The sequence below is a fragment of the Eucyclogobius newberryi genome, unplaced genomic scaffold, assembly GCF_026437365.1.
Source record: "Eucyclogobius newberryi isolate DKJ021-1_F unplaced genomic scaffold, fEucNew1.0.hap1 SCAF_14, whole genome shotgun sequence".
In the NCBI taxonomy this organism is placed as follows: Eukaryota; Metazoa; Chordata; class Actinopteri; order Gobiiformes; family Gobiidae; genus Eucyclogobius; species Eucyclogobius newberryi.
This window is the reverse complement of record NW_027315768.1, coordinates 35,061,380-35,078,597: the sequence shown is the minus strand read 5'-3', so window position 1 is coordinate 35,078,597 and position 17,218 is coordinate 35,061,380. Positions and strand designations below refer to the sequence as shown.

Sequence of the window (17,218 nt, the reverse complement as noted above, 5' to 3'; positions counted from 1 at the left end):
CGACGCACGCCCTTTACGTCCACAAAAGCCCGTCGCTAAGTCCGGCCCTTGACGACGCCACTGTCCCTCTGAAAACGTCCATAAAAGCCTGATCTCCAGAAGAATGCTTTTGTTTCCGAGCACATCCGTCTGAGCGTGTCCAGCCGCCGCCGCCGCCGCACGAGATGGACGGCGCCGGGACGGAATAGCCGCGCGATCGTCCCCGTATCCCGGAAACTACGCTTCCGTTCACACCTCGGGCTTTGTACGAGCGGAAGACGTAAATGTTGGGCAATGGAACGCCAAAGGAGTTCGTCAACCGTTTCGAGCGTCGAGGAAACCGACGGAAACACGCGCGGGGCAGGATGTAGTTTAGTCCGGAATCAGCGCAGCAAACCGCAAACCGACGCGTGACTTTGCACTTCCCTCGTCAACGAAGAGTCGCTCAGTTCTGCTGGAGACGATTGACGATCACCGATGGCGGAACGAGAGAAATGGCGACGACGGGATCGGCGAGCGACGTGGGACTTTTGTTGCGTTGACGACGTTGGCGGCGCGTTTATGTCTCACATCCCGAGCGCTCCGGCTCCAGAGAGTTCCGGCTGAACCAACTCCAAAAGCGATGCTAACATTCACGACGTTCAGCTAAAGAAAAGCGCCAACGGTGTGCGAACGCCCCAAACACGACAAACGCAAAGAGAATATCGTCAACTATCATCGAATCTTTCGCCGAACGTCGGTCCAAACGTCCACGATCGTCGGTTCAGTTTGTTTTTCTTCAATCGTCCCAGAAGTTGGCTCCAGAAGCGTTGGTTTGTAGGACTCGGGGGGTCGTCGGGGGGGATTCCTTTTCAGAGGAATTTATTTTTAAAACACGTTTCATCGTAAATCAAATCTCGACATTCACGACCGGCGATCTACCAAACCAAGTCATCGAGAAAATACTAAAACGAGTCATAATCGGAGGCGAGAAGTTATGGATTCGGAGCTTTCGAGAGACATTCTGCCTCTGAACAGAAAGAACAAAACCCCCGCTGCTAACGCTTCGGCCCCTGTGACAGAGCAAAGGTCAAAGGTCACGGCTCCTCTTGACCCCCGGTGTCGTCCTGGATTAGCCCTGGTGTAAATAGACCAGACGGGAGCTGCTCCGTCTGTGCGCGCGAGGCTAATTCCGGATCTGCGGTATTCAAAGTGTAAATAACAAACTACGGAACGTTCTAGGCCAGCGTTTCTCAAACTGGGGTCCGGACACCGCCTCAGCTCTAGCGTCGACTTCGTTTGGAGTGCGTTTTGGTTCGATTGGTTTGATTTCTTAGTTAAAACGACTTTGGCAGCAATGGGTGCGCCAAAATATTGAAATATCGTGACACAGTATTGATATTGTATCGGCTGTATCGATATATAGTTTAAAAAAAATTAGAATTTACCAATTTTCTTTGCGACAGCGCGACAGTTTTCACTTTTTCGATGATTCAAACACGTGTATTTCATTTAACGTTCATGCAAATTGTGGCTTAACAAAGACAAACGTTGTTCAAAAGTCTCGCGTTCGTAGAATATCGTGAACAAAGTATCGATTATGGTGATGATATCGTGTATTTCTACTTCAGACCTGCTTTAGGCCTCATTCAGACCTGGTTTAGGCCTCATTCAGACCTGGTTTAGGCCTCATTCAGAGCTGGTTTAGGCCTCATTCAGAGCTGGTTTAGGCCTCATTCAGACCTGGTTTCATTCAGACCTGGTTTAGGCCTCATTCAGAGCTGGTTTAGGCCTCATTCAGAGCTGGTTTAGGCCTCATTCAGAGCTGGTTTAGGCCTCATTTTGACCTGGTTTAGAACTCATTTTGACCTGGTTAAGGCTTCATTCAGACCTGGTTTAGGCCTCATTCAGAGCTGGTTTAGGCCTCATTCAGACCTGGTTTAGGCCTCATTCAGACCTGGTTTAGGCATCATTTAGACCTGGTTTAGGCATCATTTAGACCTGGTTTAGGCATCATTTAGACCTGGTTTAGGCCTCATTCAGACCTGGTTTAGGCCTCATTCAGACCTGGTTTAGGCCTCATTCAGACCTGGTTTAGGCCTCATTCAGACCTGGTTTAGGCATCATTTAGACCTGGTTTAGGCATCATTTAGACCTGGTTTAGGCCTCATTCAGACCTGGTTTAGGCCTCATTCAGACCTGGTTTAGGCCTCATTCAGACCTGGTTTAGGCCTCATTCAGAGCTGGTTTAGGCCTCATTCAGAGCTGGTTTAGGCCTCATTCAGAGCTGGTTTAGGCCTCATTTTGACCTGGTTTAGGCCTCATTTTGACCTGGTTTAGAACTCATTTTGACCTGGTTAAGGCTTAATTCAGACCTGGTTTAGGCCTCATTCAGAGCTGGTTTAGGCCTCATTTTGACCTGGTTTAGGCCTCATTCAGACCTGGTTTCATTCAGACCTGGTTTAGGCCTCATTTAGACCTGGTTTAGGCCTCATTTAGACCTGGTTTCATTCATACCTGGTTTAGGCCTCATTTAGACCTGGTTTAGGCCTCATTCAGACCTGGTTTAGGCCTCATTCAGACCTGGTTTAGGCCTCATTCAGACCTGGTTTAGGCATCATTTAGACCTGGTTTAGGCCTCATTTAGACCTGGTTTAGGCCTCATTCAGACCTGGTTTAGGCCTCATTCAGACCTGGTTTAGGCATCAATTAGACCTGGTTTAGGCCTCATTCAGACCTGGTTTAGGCCTCATTTAGACCTGGTTTAGGCCTCATTCAGACCTGGTTTAGGCCTCATTCAGACCTGGTTTAGGCCTCATTCAGACCTGGTTTAGGCATCAATTAGACCTGGTTTAGGCCTCATTCAGACCTGGTTTAGGCCTCATTTAGACCTGGTTTAGGCCTCATTCAGACCTGGTTTAGGCCTCATTCAGACCTGGTTTAGGCCTCATTCAGACCTGGTTTAGGCATCAATTAGACCTGGTTTAGGCCTCATTCAGACCTGGTTTAGGCCTCATTTAGACCTGGTTTAGGCCTCATTCAGACCTGGTTTAGGCCTCATTTAGACCTGGTTTAGGCCTCATTCAGACCTGGTTTAGGCCTCATTCAGACCTGGTTTCATTCAGACCTGGTTTAGGCCTCATTTAGACCTGGTTTAGGCCTCATTTAGACCTGGTTTAGGCCTCATTCAGACCTGGTTTAGGCCTCATTCAGACCTGGTTTAGGCCTCATTCAGACCTGGTTTCATTCAGACCTGGTTTAGGCCTCATTTAGACCTGGTTTAGGCCTCATTTAGACCTGGTTTAGGCCTCATTCAGACCTGGTTTAGGCCTCATTCAGACCTGGTTTAGGCCTCATTCAGACCTGGTTTCATTCAGACCTGGTTTAGGCCTCATTCAGACCTGGTTTAGGCCTCATTTAGACCTGGTTTAGGCCTCATTCAGACCTGGTCTAGGCCTCATTCAGACCTGGTTTAGGCATCAATTAGACCTGGTTTATTTAGGCATCATTCAGACCTGGTTTAGGCCTCATTCAGACCTGGTTTAGGCCTCATTTAGACCTGGTTTAGGCCTCATTCAGACCTGGTTTAGGCCTCATTTAGACCTGGTTTAGGCCTCATTCAGACCTGGTTTAGGCCTCATTCAGACCTGGTTTAGGCCTCATTCAGACCTGGTTTAGGCCTCATTCAGACCTGGTTTAGGCCTCATTCAGACCTGGTTTAGGCCTCATTCAGAGCTGGTTTAGGCCTCATTCAGAGCTGGTTTAGGCCTCATTCAGAGCTGGTTTAGGCCTCATTTTGACCTGGTTTAGGCCTCATTTTGACCTGGTATAGAACTCATTTTGACCTGGTTAAGGCTTCATTCAGACCTGGTTTAGGCCTCATTCAGAGCTGGTTTAGGCCTCATTTTGACCTGGTTTAGGCCTCATTCAGACCTGCTTTCATTCAGACCTGGTTTAGGCCTCATTTAGACCTGGTTTAGGCCTCATTTAGACCTGGTTTCATTCATACCTGGTTTAGGCCTCATTTAGACCTGGTTTAGGCCTCATTCAGACCTGGTTTAGGCCTCATTCAGACCTGGTTTAGGCATCATTTAGACCTGGTTTAGGCCTCATTCAGACCTGGTTTAGGCCTCATTCAGACCTGGTTTAGGCCTCATTTTGACCTGGTTTAGAACTCATTTTGACCTGGTTAAGGCTTCATTCAGACCTGGTTTAGGCCTCATTTAGACCTGGTTTAGGCCTCATTTAGACCTGGTTTCATTCATACCTGGTTTAGGCCTCATTTAGACCTGGTTTAGGCCTCATTCAGACCTGGTTTAGGCCTCATTCAGACCTGGTTTAGGCCTCATTCAGACCTGGTTTAGGCATCATTTAGACCTGGTTTAGGCATCATTTAGACCTGGTTTAGGCATCATTTAGACCTGGTTTAGGCCTCATTCAGACCTGGTTTAGGCCTCATTCAGACCTGGTTTGGGCCTCATTCAGACCTGGTTTAGGCCTCATTCAGACCTGGTTTAGGCCTCATTTAGACCTGGTTTAGGCCTCATTCAGACCTGGTTTAGGCCTCATTCAGACCTGGTTTAGGCCTCATTCAGACCTGGTTTAGGCCTCATTCAGACCTGGTTTAGGCATCAATTAGACCTGGTTTAGGCCTCATTCAGACCTGGTTTAGGCCTCATTTAGACCTGGTTTAGGCCTCATTCAGACCTGGTTTAGGCCTCATTCAGACCTGGTTTAGGCCTCATTTAGACCTGGTTTAGGCCTCATTCAGACCTGGTTTAGGCCTCATTCAGACCTGGTTTCATTCAGACCTGGTTTAGGCCTCATTCAGACCTGGTTTAGGCCTCATTCAGACCTGGTTTAGGCCTCATTCAGACCTGGTTTAGGCATCAATTAGACCTGGTTTAGGCCTCATTCAGACCTGGTTTAGGCCTCATTTAGACCTGGTTTAGGCCTCATTCAGACCTGGTTTAGGCCTCATTCAGACCTGGTTTAGGCCTCATTTAGACCTGGTTTAGGCCTCATTCAGACCTGGTTTAGGCCTCATTCAGACCTGGTTTCATTCAGACCTGGTTTAGGCCTCATTCAGACCTGGTTTAGGCCTCATTCAGACCTGGTTTCATTCAGACCTGGTTTAGGCCTCATTCAGACCTGGTTTAGGCCTCATTTAGACCTGGTTTAGGCCTCATTCAGACCTGGTTTAGGCCTCATTCAGACCTGGTTTAGGCCTCATTCAGACCTGGTTTAGGCCTCATTTAGACCTGGTTTAGGCCTCATTCAGACCTGGTTTAGGCCTCATTTAGACCTGGTTTAGGCCTCATTCAGACCTGGTTTAGGCCTCATTCAGACCTGGTTTAGGCCTCATTCAGACCTGGTTTAGGCCTCATTCAGACCTGGTTTAGGCCTCATTCAGACCTGGTTTAGGCCTCATTCAGACCTGGTTTAGGCCTCATTCAGAGCTGGTTTAGGTCTCATTCAGAGCTGGTTTAGGCCTCATTCAGAGCTGGTTTAGGCCTCATTTTGACCTGGTTTAGGCCTCATTTAGACCTGGTTTCATTCATACCTGGTTTAGGCCTCATTTAGACCTGGTTTAGGCCTCATTCAGACCTGGTTTAGGCCTCATTCAGACCTGGTTTAGGCATCATTTAGACCTGGTTTAGGCATCATTTAGACCTGGTTTAGGCCTCATTCAGACCTGGTTTAGGCCTCATTCAGACCTGGTTTAGGCCTCATTTTGACCTGGTTTAGAACTCATTTTGACCTGGTTAAGGCTTCATTCAGACCTGGTTTAGGCCTCATTTAGACCTGGTTTAGGCCTCATTTAGACCTGGTTTCATTCATACCTGGTTTAGGCCTCATTTAGACCTGGTTTAGGCCTCATTCAGACCTGGTTTAGGCCTCATTCAGACCTGGTTTAGGCCTCATTCAGACCTGGTTTAGGCATCATTTAGACCTGGTTTAGGCATCATTTAGACCTGGTTTAGGCATCATTTAGACCTGGTTTAGGCCTCATTCAGACCTGGTTTAGGCCTCATTCAGACCTGGTTTGGGCCTCATTCAGACCTGGTTTAGGCCTCATTCAGACCTGGTTTAGGCATCAATTAGACCTGGTTTAGGCCTCATTCAGACCTGGTTTAGGCCTCATTTAGACCTGGTTTAGGCCTCATTCAGACCTGGTTTAGGCCTCATTCAGACCTGGTTTAGGCCTCATTCAGACCTGGTTTAGGCCTCATTCAGACCTGGTTTAGGCATCAATTAGACCTGGTTTAGGCCTCATTCAGACCTGGTTTAGGCCTCATTTAGACCTGGTTTAGGCCTCATTCAGACCTGGTTTAGGCCTCATTCAGACCTGGTTTAGGCCTCATTTAGACCTGGTTTAGGCCTCATTCAGACCTGGTTTAGGCCTCATTCAGACCTGGTTTCATTCGGACCTGGTTTAGGCCTCATTTAGACCTGGTTTAGGCCTCATTTAGACCTGGTTTAGGCCTCATTCAGACCTGGTTTAGGCCTCATTCAGACCTGGTTTCATTCAGACCTGGTTTAGGCCTCATTCAGACCTGGTTTAGGCCTCATTCAGACCTGGTTTCATTCAGACCTGGTTTAGGCCTCATTCAGACCTGGTTTAGGCCTCATTTAGACCTGGTTTAGGCCTCATTCAGACCTGGTTTAGGCCTCATTCAGACCTGGTTTAGGCCTCATTCAGACCTGGTTTAGGCATCAATTAGACCTGGTTTATTTAGGCATCATTCAGACCTGGTTTAGGCCTCATTCAGACCTGGTTTAGGCCTCATTTAGACCTGGTTTAGGCCTCATTCAGACCTGGTTTAGGCATCAATTAGACCTGGTTTAGGCCTCATTCAGACCTGGTTTAGGCCTCATTCAGACCTGGTTTAGGCCTCATTCAGACCTGGTTTAGGCCTCATTAAGACCTGGTTTAGGCCTCATTCAGACCTGGTTTAGGCCTCATTCAGACCTGGTTTAGGCCTCATTCAGACCCTGTTTAGGCCTCATTCAGACCTGGTTTAGGCCTCATTCAGACCTGGTTTAGGCCTCATTCAGACCTGGTTTAGGCATCAATTAGACCTGGTTTATTTAGGCATCATTCAGACCTGGTTTAGGCCTCATTCAGACCTGGTTTAGGCCTCATTTAGACCTGGTTTAGGCCTCATTCAGACCTGGTTTAGGCATCAATTAGACCTGGTTTAGGCCTCATTCAGACCTGGTTTAGGCCTCATTCAGACCTGGTTTAGGCCTCATTCAGACCTGGTTTAGGCCTCATTCAGACCTGGTTTAGGCCTCATTCAGACCTGGTTTAGGCCTCATTCAGACCTGGTTTAGGCCTCATTCAGACCTGGTTTAGGCCTCATTCAGACCTGGTTTAGGCCTCATTCAGACCTGGTTTAGGCCTCATTCAGACCTGGTTTAGGCCTCATTTAGACCCTCTTTTCTTTGGTGGTTTCTTTGGGTAAAACCGATTAGCGAACAGAACAAAACGACCTCAACATCAAAGACCACAAACGTACTGTCAGTTGGCAGACGAACAAAGGCGAGCGAGGTGCCGAACGGCCGAGGACGTCGTCGATAGTTACGCTCATTCGGGCCACGATTTTGCAAGAGCTAAAAACGACAATTGACAGTCAATGTTTCGACACGGTTCACACATTTGACCAGACGAGCAATTCCGTCACATTTAGGAAATAAACAAATCGTTCTTTCAGATTTACAGAGTTTTATCTGTGATTTTGAAAAGATTTAAAGGTCAAAGGACAACGTAAAGAGCAAAAGGGAACAACAGAAATGCACAAAACCCTAGAAAAGCTCGATAAAGTGTCAGAACAGAAAAGACACAAGCGATTTGAAGCGGTCTCCAGCGAGTGGACGTCCTGAACTGTCCCCTGACCCGCGTTTGACCCGAGGAAACAGTGACACTCTCTGTGGACCGAGGGCAAGAAGTCCAAGTCCAGACAAGAGTCCAGACCAGAGTCCAGACCAGAGTCCAGATCAGAGTCCAGACCGGAGACCAGAGTCCAGACCGGAGTCCAGACCAGAGTCCAGAGCAGAGTCCAGAGCAGAGTCCAGACCAGAGTCCAGACCGGAGTCCAGACCGGAGTCCAGACCAGAGTCCAGAGCAGAGTCCAGACCGGAGTCCAGACCGGAGTCCAGACCAGAGTCCAGACCAGAGTCCAGCCCGGAGTCCAGCCCAGAGTCCAGACCAGAGTCCAGACCAGAGTCCAGCCCGGAGTCCAGACCAGAATCCCGACCAGAGTCCAGACCGGAGTCCAGACCAGAGTCCAGACCGGAGTCCAGACCAGAGTCCAGACCAGAGTCCAGCCCGGAGTCCAGACCAGAGTCCAGACCGGAGTCCCGACCAGAGTCCAGACCGGAGTCCAGACCAGAGTCCAGCCCGGAGTCCAGACCAGAGTCCAGACCGGAGTCCAGACCAGAGTCCAGACCGGAGTCCAGACCGGAGTCCAGACCAGAGTCCAGACCGGAGTCCAGACCAGAGTCCAGCCCGGAGTCCAGACCAGAGTCCAGACCGGAGTCCAGACCAGAGTCCAGACCGGAGTCCAGACCAGAGTCCAGACCAGAGTCCAGAGCAGAGTCCAGACCAGAGTTACGCATTGGAAACAAAGACCTCCTTTCAGAACCGGGACGAGTCTGGATTTTAGCCGCTCACGATTACGAGATGAAAAAAAGAGTCAACTCCAGAACACATCTTAGACTTATCCTGCGAAATGATCTTTGACCCTTAAAGTTACAGTCGAGATGTTCCCTTTGAGCTAGAGATGTTCCCTTTGGACTAGAGATGTTCCCTTTGGACTTGAGATGTTCCCTTTGGACTTGAGATGTTCCCTTTGGACTTGAGATGTTCCCTTTGGACTTGAGATGTTCCCTTTGGACTAGAGATGTTCCCTTTGGACTAGAGATGTTCCCTTTGGACTAGAGATGTTCCCTTTGGACTAGAGATGTTTCCTTTGGACTAGAGATGTTCCCTTTGGACTACAGATGTTCCCTTTGGACTAGAGATGTTCCCTTTGGACTTGAGATGTTCCCTTTGGACTACAGATGTTCCCTTTGGACTAGAGATGTTCCCTTTGGACTAGAGATGTTCCCTTTGGACTAGAGATGTTCCCTTTGGACTAGAGATGTTCCCTTTGGGCTAGAGATGTTCCCTTTGGACTAAAGATGTTCGCTTTGGACTAGAGATGTTCCCTTTGGACTAGAGATGTTCCCTTTGGACTAGACAAAGCGCTTGGGACGGAAAAAATGCTGCTCAAAACGCTTCCGTCGGATTGAAAACGGCTTCCAACCTTCAGAACTTAAACCTTCAGAACTTAAACCTTCAGAACTTAAACCTTCAGAACTTAAACCTTCAGAACTTAAACCTTCAGAACTTGAACCTTCAGAACTTAAACCTTCAGAACTTAAACCTTCAGAACTTGAACCTTCAGAACTTAAACCTTCAGATCTTAAACCTTCAGAACTTGAACCTTCAGAACTTAAACCTTCAGATCTTAAACCTTCAGATCTTAAACCTTCAGAACTTGAACCTTCAGAACTTGAACCTTCAGAACTTAAACCTTCAGAACTTAAACCTTCAGAACTTAAACCTTCAGAACCTTGGAACTCATGTGCTTCTGAAGGATAAAGTCTAAAGTCTAATGGTAATGTAACACTTTGATACCAACCGCCATAAACCACCAAAGAAGAAGAAGAAGAACCTTTTCTACCATGAACCGCTTCTGAACAAAGGAGGGATTACGTCGACTTCTAAAGAGATCTCGACGATCTCCCTTCGACTTTACCGAAGACAAACGACAAGACAACATTTTGCACGGCCGAGTGAGCAAAAGAACTCCTTGTTTCAAGCTATTCATTATAGCGATTTACTTGGAATAATCTTCAACAAGTTCCTCTACAGACAGTGACTCATAGATGAGCAGAACTCTTTCATTTGAACTCTTTCCACGTCCTCAAAGTAAAACTGCACAGACTCTGAACGGCACAAGGACAAACGCTGAACGATACGTGGACATGAAGCCGCTCTCACCATCGGGCGCGTCCTCACAGCTCTGGTTGAAGTCCTCGTACGAGTCCCACCGGATCAGGGGGTCCCGGGTGTTGTAGTCCACGGACACCGAGGGGCCGTTCTCCAGGTGCTGCAGGTCTGGAGCGGGAACAGGAAGGACCAGAACCTCAACGTCAATGTCTTTGATTCATGTCCTCGTGACACGAGGAGCCGAGAAGACGAGATCGAGAAGACGTGCTCGAGAAGACGAGCTCGAGAAGACGAGCTCGAGAAGACGAGCTCGAGAAGACGAGCTCGAGAAGACGAGCTCGAGAAGACGAGCTCGAGAACGGGGTTTTATCAGACTTTTCCCGGCGTGTAAAGACTTTAGAGCGTGTTTTAGCGTGTGTAAAGGACTTTAGAGCGTGTAAAGACTTTAGAGCGTATAAAGACTTTAGAGCGTGTTTTAGCGCGTGTAAAGGACTTTAGAGCGTATAAAGACTTTAGAGCGTGTTTTAGCGTGTGTAAAGGACTTTAGAGCGTGTAAAGACTTTAGAGCGTATAAAGACTTTAGAGCGTGTAAAGACTTTAGAGCGTATAAAGACTTTAGAGCGTGTTTTAGAGTGTGTTTCAGACTTTAGAGCGTGTAAAGACTTTAGAGCGTATAAAGACTTTAGAGCATGTAAAGACTTTAGAGCGTATAAAGACTTTAGAGCGTGTAAAGACTTTAGAGCGTATAAAGACTTTAGAGCGTGTAAAGACTTTAGAGCGTATAAAGACTTTAGAGCGTGTAAAGACTTTAGAGCGTATAAAGACTTTAGAGCGTGTAAAGACTTTAGAGCGTATAAAGACTTTAGAGCGTGTTTTAGAGCGTGTAAAGACTTTAGAGCGTGTAAAGACTTTAGAGCGTATAAAGACTTTAGAGCGTGTAAAGACTTTAGAGCGTATAAAGACTTTAGAGCGTGTAAAGACTTTAGAGCGTGTTTTAGAGCGTGTAAAGACTTTAGAGTGTATAAAGACTTTAGAGCGTGTAAAGACTTTAGAGCGTATAAAGACTTTAGAGCGTGTTTTAGAGCGTGTAAAGACTTTAGAGTGTATAAAGACTTTAGAGCGTGTAAAGACTTTAGAGCGTATAAAGACATTAGAGCGTGTTTTAGAGCGTGTAAAGGACTTTAGAGCGTGTAAAGACTTTAGAGTGTGTTTCAGACTTTAGAGCGTGTTTCAGACTTTAGAGCGTGTTTTAGAGCGTGTTTCAGACTTTAGAGCGTGTTTTAGCGCGTGTTTTCAGACTTTAGAGCGTGTTTCAGACTTTAGAGCGTGTTTTAGAGCGTGTAAAGGACTTTAGAGCGTGTAAAGGACTTTAGAGCGTGTTTTAGAGCGTGTTTCAGACTTTAGAGCGTGTTTTAGAGCGTGTAAAGGACTTAAGAGCGTGTTTTAGAGCGTGTTTCAGACTTTAGAGCGTGTTTTAGAGCGTGTAAAGACTTTAGAGCGTGTTTTAGAGCGTGTTTCAGACTTTAGAGCGTGTTTAAGAGCGTGTTTCAGACTTTAGAGCGTGTTTAAGAGCGTGTTTCAGACTTTAGAGCGTGTTTTAGAGCGTGTTTCAGACTTTAGAGCGTGTTTTAGAGCGTGTAAAGACTTTAGAGCGTGTAAGGGACTTTAGAGCGTGTTTTAGAGCGTGTAAAGACAGAACTCAGAACCAAACGTACCGTGGATTTTCTCTGGTCCAAACGAGAAGACAAACTCCACTTTCCCGTTCTCAGGAAATCTGTCGTCTGCAACAACCAGAAGAGTTCAAAAGGATGTAGTTTCTCAGCTCTAAACACGTGTAGTCGGTCAGTACCTCTGTGTAGTCGGTCAGTACCTATGTGTAGGTGGTCAGTAACTCTGCACAGTCGGTCAGTACATCTGTGTAGACGGTCAGTACCTCTGTGTAGGCGGTCAGTACCTCTGTGTAGTCGGTCAGTACCTCTGTGTAGGCGGTCAGTACCTCTGTGTAGTCGGTCAGTACCTCTGTGTAGGCGGTCAGTACCTCTGTGTAGTCGGTCAGTACCTCTGTGTAGGTGGTCAGTAACTCTGCACAGACGGTCAGTACATCTGTGTAGGTGGTCAGTAACTCTGCACAGTCGGTCAGTACATCTGTGTAGACGGTCAGTACCTCTGTGTAGGCGGTCAGTACCTCTGTGTAGTCGGTCAGTACCTCTGTGTAGGCGGTCAGTACCTCTGTGTAGTCGGTCAGTACCTCTGTGTAGGCGGTCAGTACCTCTGTGTAGTCGGTCAGTACCTCTGTGTAGGTGGTCAGTAACTCTGCACAGACGGTCAGTACATCTGTGTAGGCGGTCAGTACCTCTGTGTAGTCGGTCAGTACCTCTGTGTAGGCGGTCAGTACCTCTGTGTAGTCGGTCAGTACCTCTGTGTAGGTGGTCAGTACCTCTGCATAGACGGTCAGTACATCTGTGTAGGTGGTCAGTACCTCTGCACAGACGGTCAGTACATCTGTGTAGGTGATCAGTACCTCTGCACAGACGGTCAGTACCTCTGTGTAGTCGGTCAGTACCTCTGTGTAGGTGGTCAGTAACTCTGCACAGACGGTCAGTACCTCTGTGTATGCGGTCAGTACCTCTGTGTAGTCGGTCAGTACCTCTGTGTAGGCGGTCAGTACCTCTGTGTAGTCGGTCAGTACCTCTGTGTAGGTGGTCAGTACCTCTGCACAGACGGTCAGTACCTCTGTGTAGTCGGTCAGTACCTCTGTGTAGGCGGTCAGTACCTCTGTGTAGTCGGTCAGTAACTCTGTGTAGGTGGTCAGTACCTCTGCACAGACGGTCAGTACCTCTGTGTAGTCGGTCAGTACCTGTGTAGGCGGTCAGTACCTCTGCACAGACGGTCAGTACCTCTGTGTAGTCGGTCAGTACCTGTGTGTAGGCGGTCAGTACCTCTGCACAGACGGTCAGTACCTCTGTGTAGTCGGTCAGTACCTGTGTGTAGGCGGTCAGTACCTCTGCACAGACGGTCAGTACCTCTGTGTAGGCGGTCAGTACCTCTGTGTAGTCGGTCAGTACCTCTGTGTAGGCGGTCAGTACCTCTGTGTAGTCGGTCAGTACCTCTGTGTAGGCGGTCAGTACCTCTGTGTAGTCGGTCAGTACCTCTGTGTAGGTGGTCAGTAACTCTGCACAGACGATCAGTACATCTGTGTAGGTGGTCAGTACCTCTGCACAGACGGTCAGTACATCTGTGTCGGTGATCAGTACCTCTGCACAGACGGTCAGTACCTCTGTGTAGTCGGTCAGTACCTCTGTGTAGGCGGTCAGTACCTCTGTGTAGGTGGTCAGTAACTCTGCACAGACGGTCAGTACATCTGTGTAGGTGGTCAGTACCTCTGCACAGACGGTCAGTACCTCTGTGTAGGCGGTCAGTACCTCTGTGTAGTCGGTCTGTACCTCTGTGTAGGCGGTCAGTACCTCTGTGTAGTCGGTCAGTACATCTGTGTAGGTGGTCAGTACCTCTGCACAGACGGTCAGTACCTCTGTGTAGTCGGTCAGTACCTCTGTGTAGGCGGTCAGTACCTCTGTGTAGTCGGTCAGTACCTCTGTGTAGGTGGTCAGTACCTCTGCACAGACGGTCAGTACATCTGTGTAGTTGGTCAGTACCTCTGCACAGACGGTCAGTACATCTGTGTAGGTGGTCAGTACCTCTGCACAGACGGTCAGTACCTCTGTGTAGTCGGTCAGTACCTGTGTAGGCGGTCAGTACCTCTGCACAGACGGTCAGTACCTCTGTGTAGTCGGTCAGTACCTGTGTAGGCGGTCAGTACCTCTGCACAGACGGTCAGTACCTCTGTGTAGTCGGTCAGTACCTGTGTAGGCGGTCAGTACCTCTGCAGCAGTGGTCCAGTTGCTCCTTGTCCAGCAGCAGAGACAGCTCATGCACTGCACACGTGTGGAACTGGGCCCTGAACACCACATCTCGACTCGGGCCCCGGAGACGCTTGTGGTAACACTTCAGCTGCGGGGACATTAAAGGAGACAGAGACACATTAAAGAAGAAGAAGAAGAAGAAGAAGAAGAAGAAGAAGAAGAAGAAGAAGAAGAAGAAGAAGAAGAAGAAGAAGAAGAAGAAGAAGAAGAAGAAGAAGAAAACGCTGTCAAAGTGACTCATAAACATCTCGTTTCATTGTGACAAAAGCGCTGGACGCTTTCTGCGTGAGCGTTTTCCCTGCACACACTCTTATCTCTGCCACACCTTCTTCATCGACTTGTTTCAAACCTCTTATCTGACCGTGAGAGCGCCGAGAGGAGCCTATATGGCCCCGATCAGAAAGCACTCAGGAAAGGCCCCGCACTCACTCAGGAAAGGCCCCGCACTCAGGCCCAAACGCTCGTAAAAAACGTCAGATTTAAGAGGAAAAGCAGCCAAAAAGGAAAGTTTGGAGCTGGGAAAGTGCAAAGTCCCGTTTACCGCTGACTCAGGATTCCAGAGCGTTCCAGGTCAGGCGGAGTTACGGTTGAAGCTCGCCGTGTCGAGAGCGAACAGTAATTCAAACGTTCAAAACAATACTCTACTGTCTATACTATACTATACTATAAGATTATGTCATGTATTTTCTAAGGTGTAAAACCACGCCCCTTTTCCTGTTGATTTTGTTTCATGCAAAGTTATGAAACAAAATCATACCGTTGCATGAAACAAAGGTATGAAAGGAGTGGAAAAAGGAGTAATAACAGTAACAGTAAAGGTGAAATCCACTATGTGTACAGTGAAAAAATATGACATAATTTTGTTTTCATAGTTTTTGTTTTGTCGTGTACTTTTCCGACTTGAACACGTGTGTTTCTTGCCCCGCCCCTTCAGATATTTGTGGAGAAAAACCTTGAACAATTTGCATAAAATGACAGGAAGTGACATCACACCAGGGACACTCATACAGGACGTGACATCACACCAGGGACACTCATACAGGAAGTGACATCACACCAGGGACACTCATACAGGAAGTGACATCACACCAGGGACACTCATACAGGACGTGACATCACACCAGGGACACTCATACAGGAAGTGACATCACACCAGCCAAAGTTAAACATTCGTTCAACTTAAGTAACTTGTCCTGTCGGCGCCGCATGCCGGTCTCCATAGCGACAGAGACGTTTAATGCCGTATTATGTAACATTCCAGGCAACACAATGCATTCGGCGCAAATATTAAAGGATAAAACATAAAAAAGTGTTTCTTTCTCACCAGAATGTCTCCTTTAAGCAGCAGGCCGGGCTCGATGGTGATGCAGATGGACGTCTGACCGTCGCCCTGGACATTACTATGGAAACCAGACATAACGCGCCACACGTCCTTTAATAGGATCAGAATAACTTTAATACAACCAGAATGAACTCAAGCACGACAAGAATAAACTTAAAGGTTGAATGGACGATTTTTGTTGGCCTAAATCGGAGTCTTATTTCCTCGTGGCGTGAATTGTCGATTAGTCCTGCCACGTATCAATCATAGAACGCACCTACCGCTCACCTGCAGCTGCGTGTGGCTCGTCCCCATGAGCAGCACGGTTACGCGTGTCTAAGCGCATTGATCTATCATAATATAGTTCCCTCAGTGTACGGGACAAAATTAGGCGGGAGAAAGACAGTTCGAGCTGACTCTGAAGAAGACGGAAATCTACGGGAGACGAGAGATGTGATGCGATCCGTCGCGCTAATAAACAATAATAAACCTGAATAAATTGAAGTACCACCAGAATAGGAGGAGAGAAAGGGGTGGGACTCACTAGATCCCGGAGGTGTAGAGCGGCTGCATGGCCTGGTAGATCTTCAGGAACGGACGACAACCTGAGGAACAAAAGCTCACTAATAAATAATAATAATATGATCACATTTTGGACGGTTTAGACTCAAATATCGATCCAAAACGACTTCATAAAAGTCGCCCGGAAAACCCAAAAGCTGCAATTTTCGAAGTACAAAAAAACAAAATACCCTTATTGTTGTTCTGCATAAAAACTTAACGTTCTTACACTTTATATAAATTACACTCATTCTTGCCTTAATAAAGCATGAACAAGGGCTTAGTAACTACTTAACTAATACTTTAACACCTGATTCTGCAGCTTAACCATAATTCAATAGTTACTTAGCCTGACTCATGCTTATTTGACTCTGTATTACCGTATTTTCTGGACTATAAGTCGCACCTTTTTTCATAGTTTTGGCCGGAGCGACTTATATGTGATATTAGTCATTACTTTCACTCTGACAACCACAAGAGAGCGCTCTAGGCTCTAAGCGACGCAGAAGAAGCAGTTGTTTAGAAGTGACACAGAGGAAGAAGAATTCAGTGGATTTAGTGATTTGGGGTAAAACTGATGCTTTGCTAAACTTGTTAGCATGTTCTTTATGCTATAGTTATCTGAATAACTGTTCATATGTTACGCTAACATACCAGACACTTACCACAGTTCTGTCTGTGCCTCATGTAGCTGAAGGTGTTAGCGTTAGCATAGGTACACCGCGTCATGTAGCTGAAGGTGTTAGCGTTAGCATACGTCATGTAGCTGTAGGTGTTAGCGTTAGCATACGTACACCTATTCACCACGTTCTCTCATCTGTTATTTTATTTAAACTGCATTTCAAGATTAAATGTCTGTTCTTGGTCTTTATCAAATACATTTCCCCCAAAAATGCGACTTATATATGTTTTTTTCTTCTCTATTATGCATTTTTTGGCTGGTGCGACTTATACTCCGGAAAATACTGTACTTAGCTTAACTCATGCTTATCTAACTATCCCTTCATCATGAATTAAAGTCTGAGTTCAGTTGCGGTTATTTTATCGTTTGTAATCGTGCGGCACAAGCCCGAAGTACATTTCATTTTTCATATTTGTGCCAGAATGTAAAAGCTTCCCGAGCCGCACCTCCTTTAGCCTCGAAGCTGGGGACGCCGTGCAGGATGACGTGGTGCAGGAACAGAGGCTTGTTGTTGATCTTTATGTGTCCGGACAGAAGGCCGCTGAAGTACTCCACGTATCTGCGAACACCAGACACTTTAATCCAAATGTGAAGAAAAGCGAACGCATGGAACAGTCTGAGCGAGTGTTCTGAAAGGGGAACATGAATGTCTGAGCGTTAAAGTGGCACAGCTCAGAGGTTTGGATGAGGAAAACGCCACCGTCCCACGAAATGTTGGAATGATGCGCTAGGGCCTCCAAACCCCCGCCACGGACACAGTGGGTGGATACCTTTGG

At 47.2% G+C, this 17,218-nt stretch overlaps 1 protein-coding gene across 1 annotated transcript in view; it reads right to left on the bottom strand.

Annotated features, from left to right (window-relative positions):
• LOC140360027 (tensin-1-like) overlaps positions 1 to 17,218 on the bottom strand; it is a 204,157-nt gene that overhangs the window by 50,878 nt on the left and 136,061 nt on the right. The window contains exons 12-17 of the mRNA XM_072445325.1: positions 16,889 to 17,001; positions 15,744 to 15,804; positions 15,203 to 15,278; positions 13,837 to 13,966; positions 11,674 to 11,739; positions 10,010 to 10,126 (exon numbers count right to left, since the gene is read on the bottom strand). Coding sequence (XP_072301426.1) covers positions 10,010 to 10,126; positions 11,674 to 11,739; positions 13,837 to 13,966; positions 15,203 to 15,278; positions 15,744 to 15,804; positions 16,889 to 17,001 — 563 coding nt within the window. The remainder of the gene's footprint in view (positions 1 to 10,009; positions 10,127 to 11,673; positions 11,740 to 13,836; positions 13,967 to 15,202; positions 15,279 to 15,743; positions 15,805 to 16,888; positions 17,002 to 17,218) is intronic.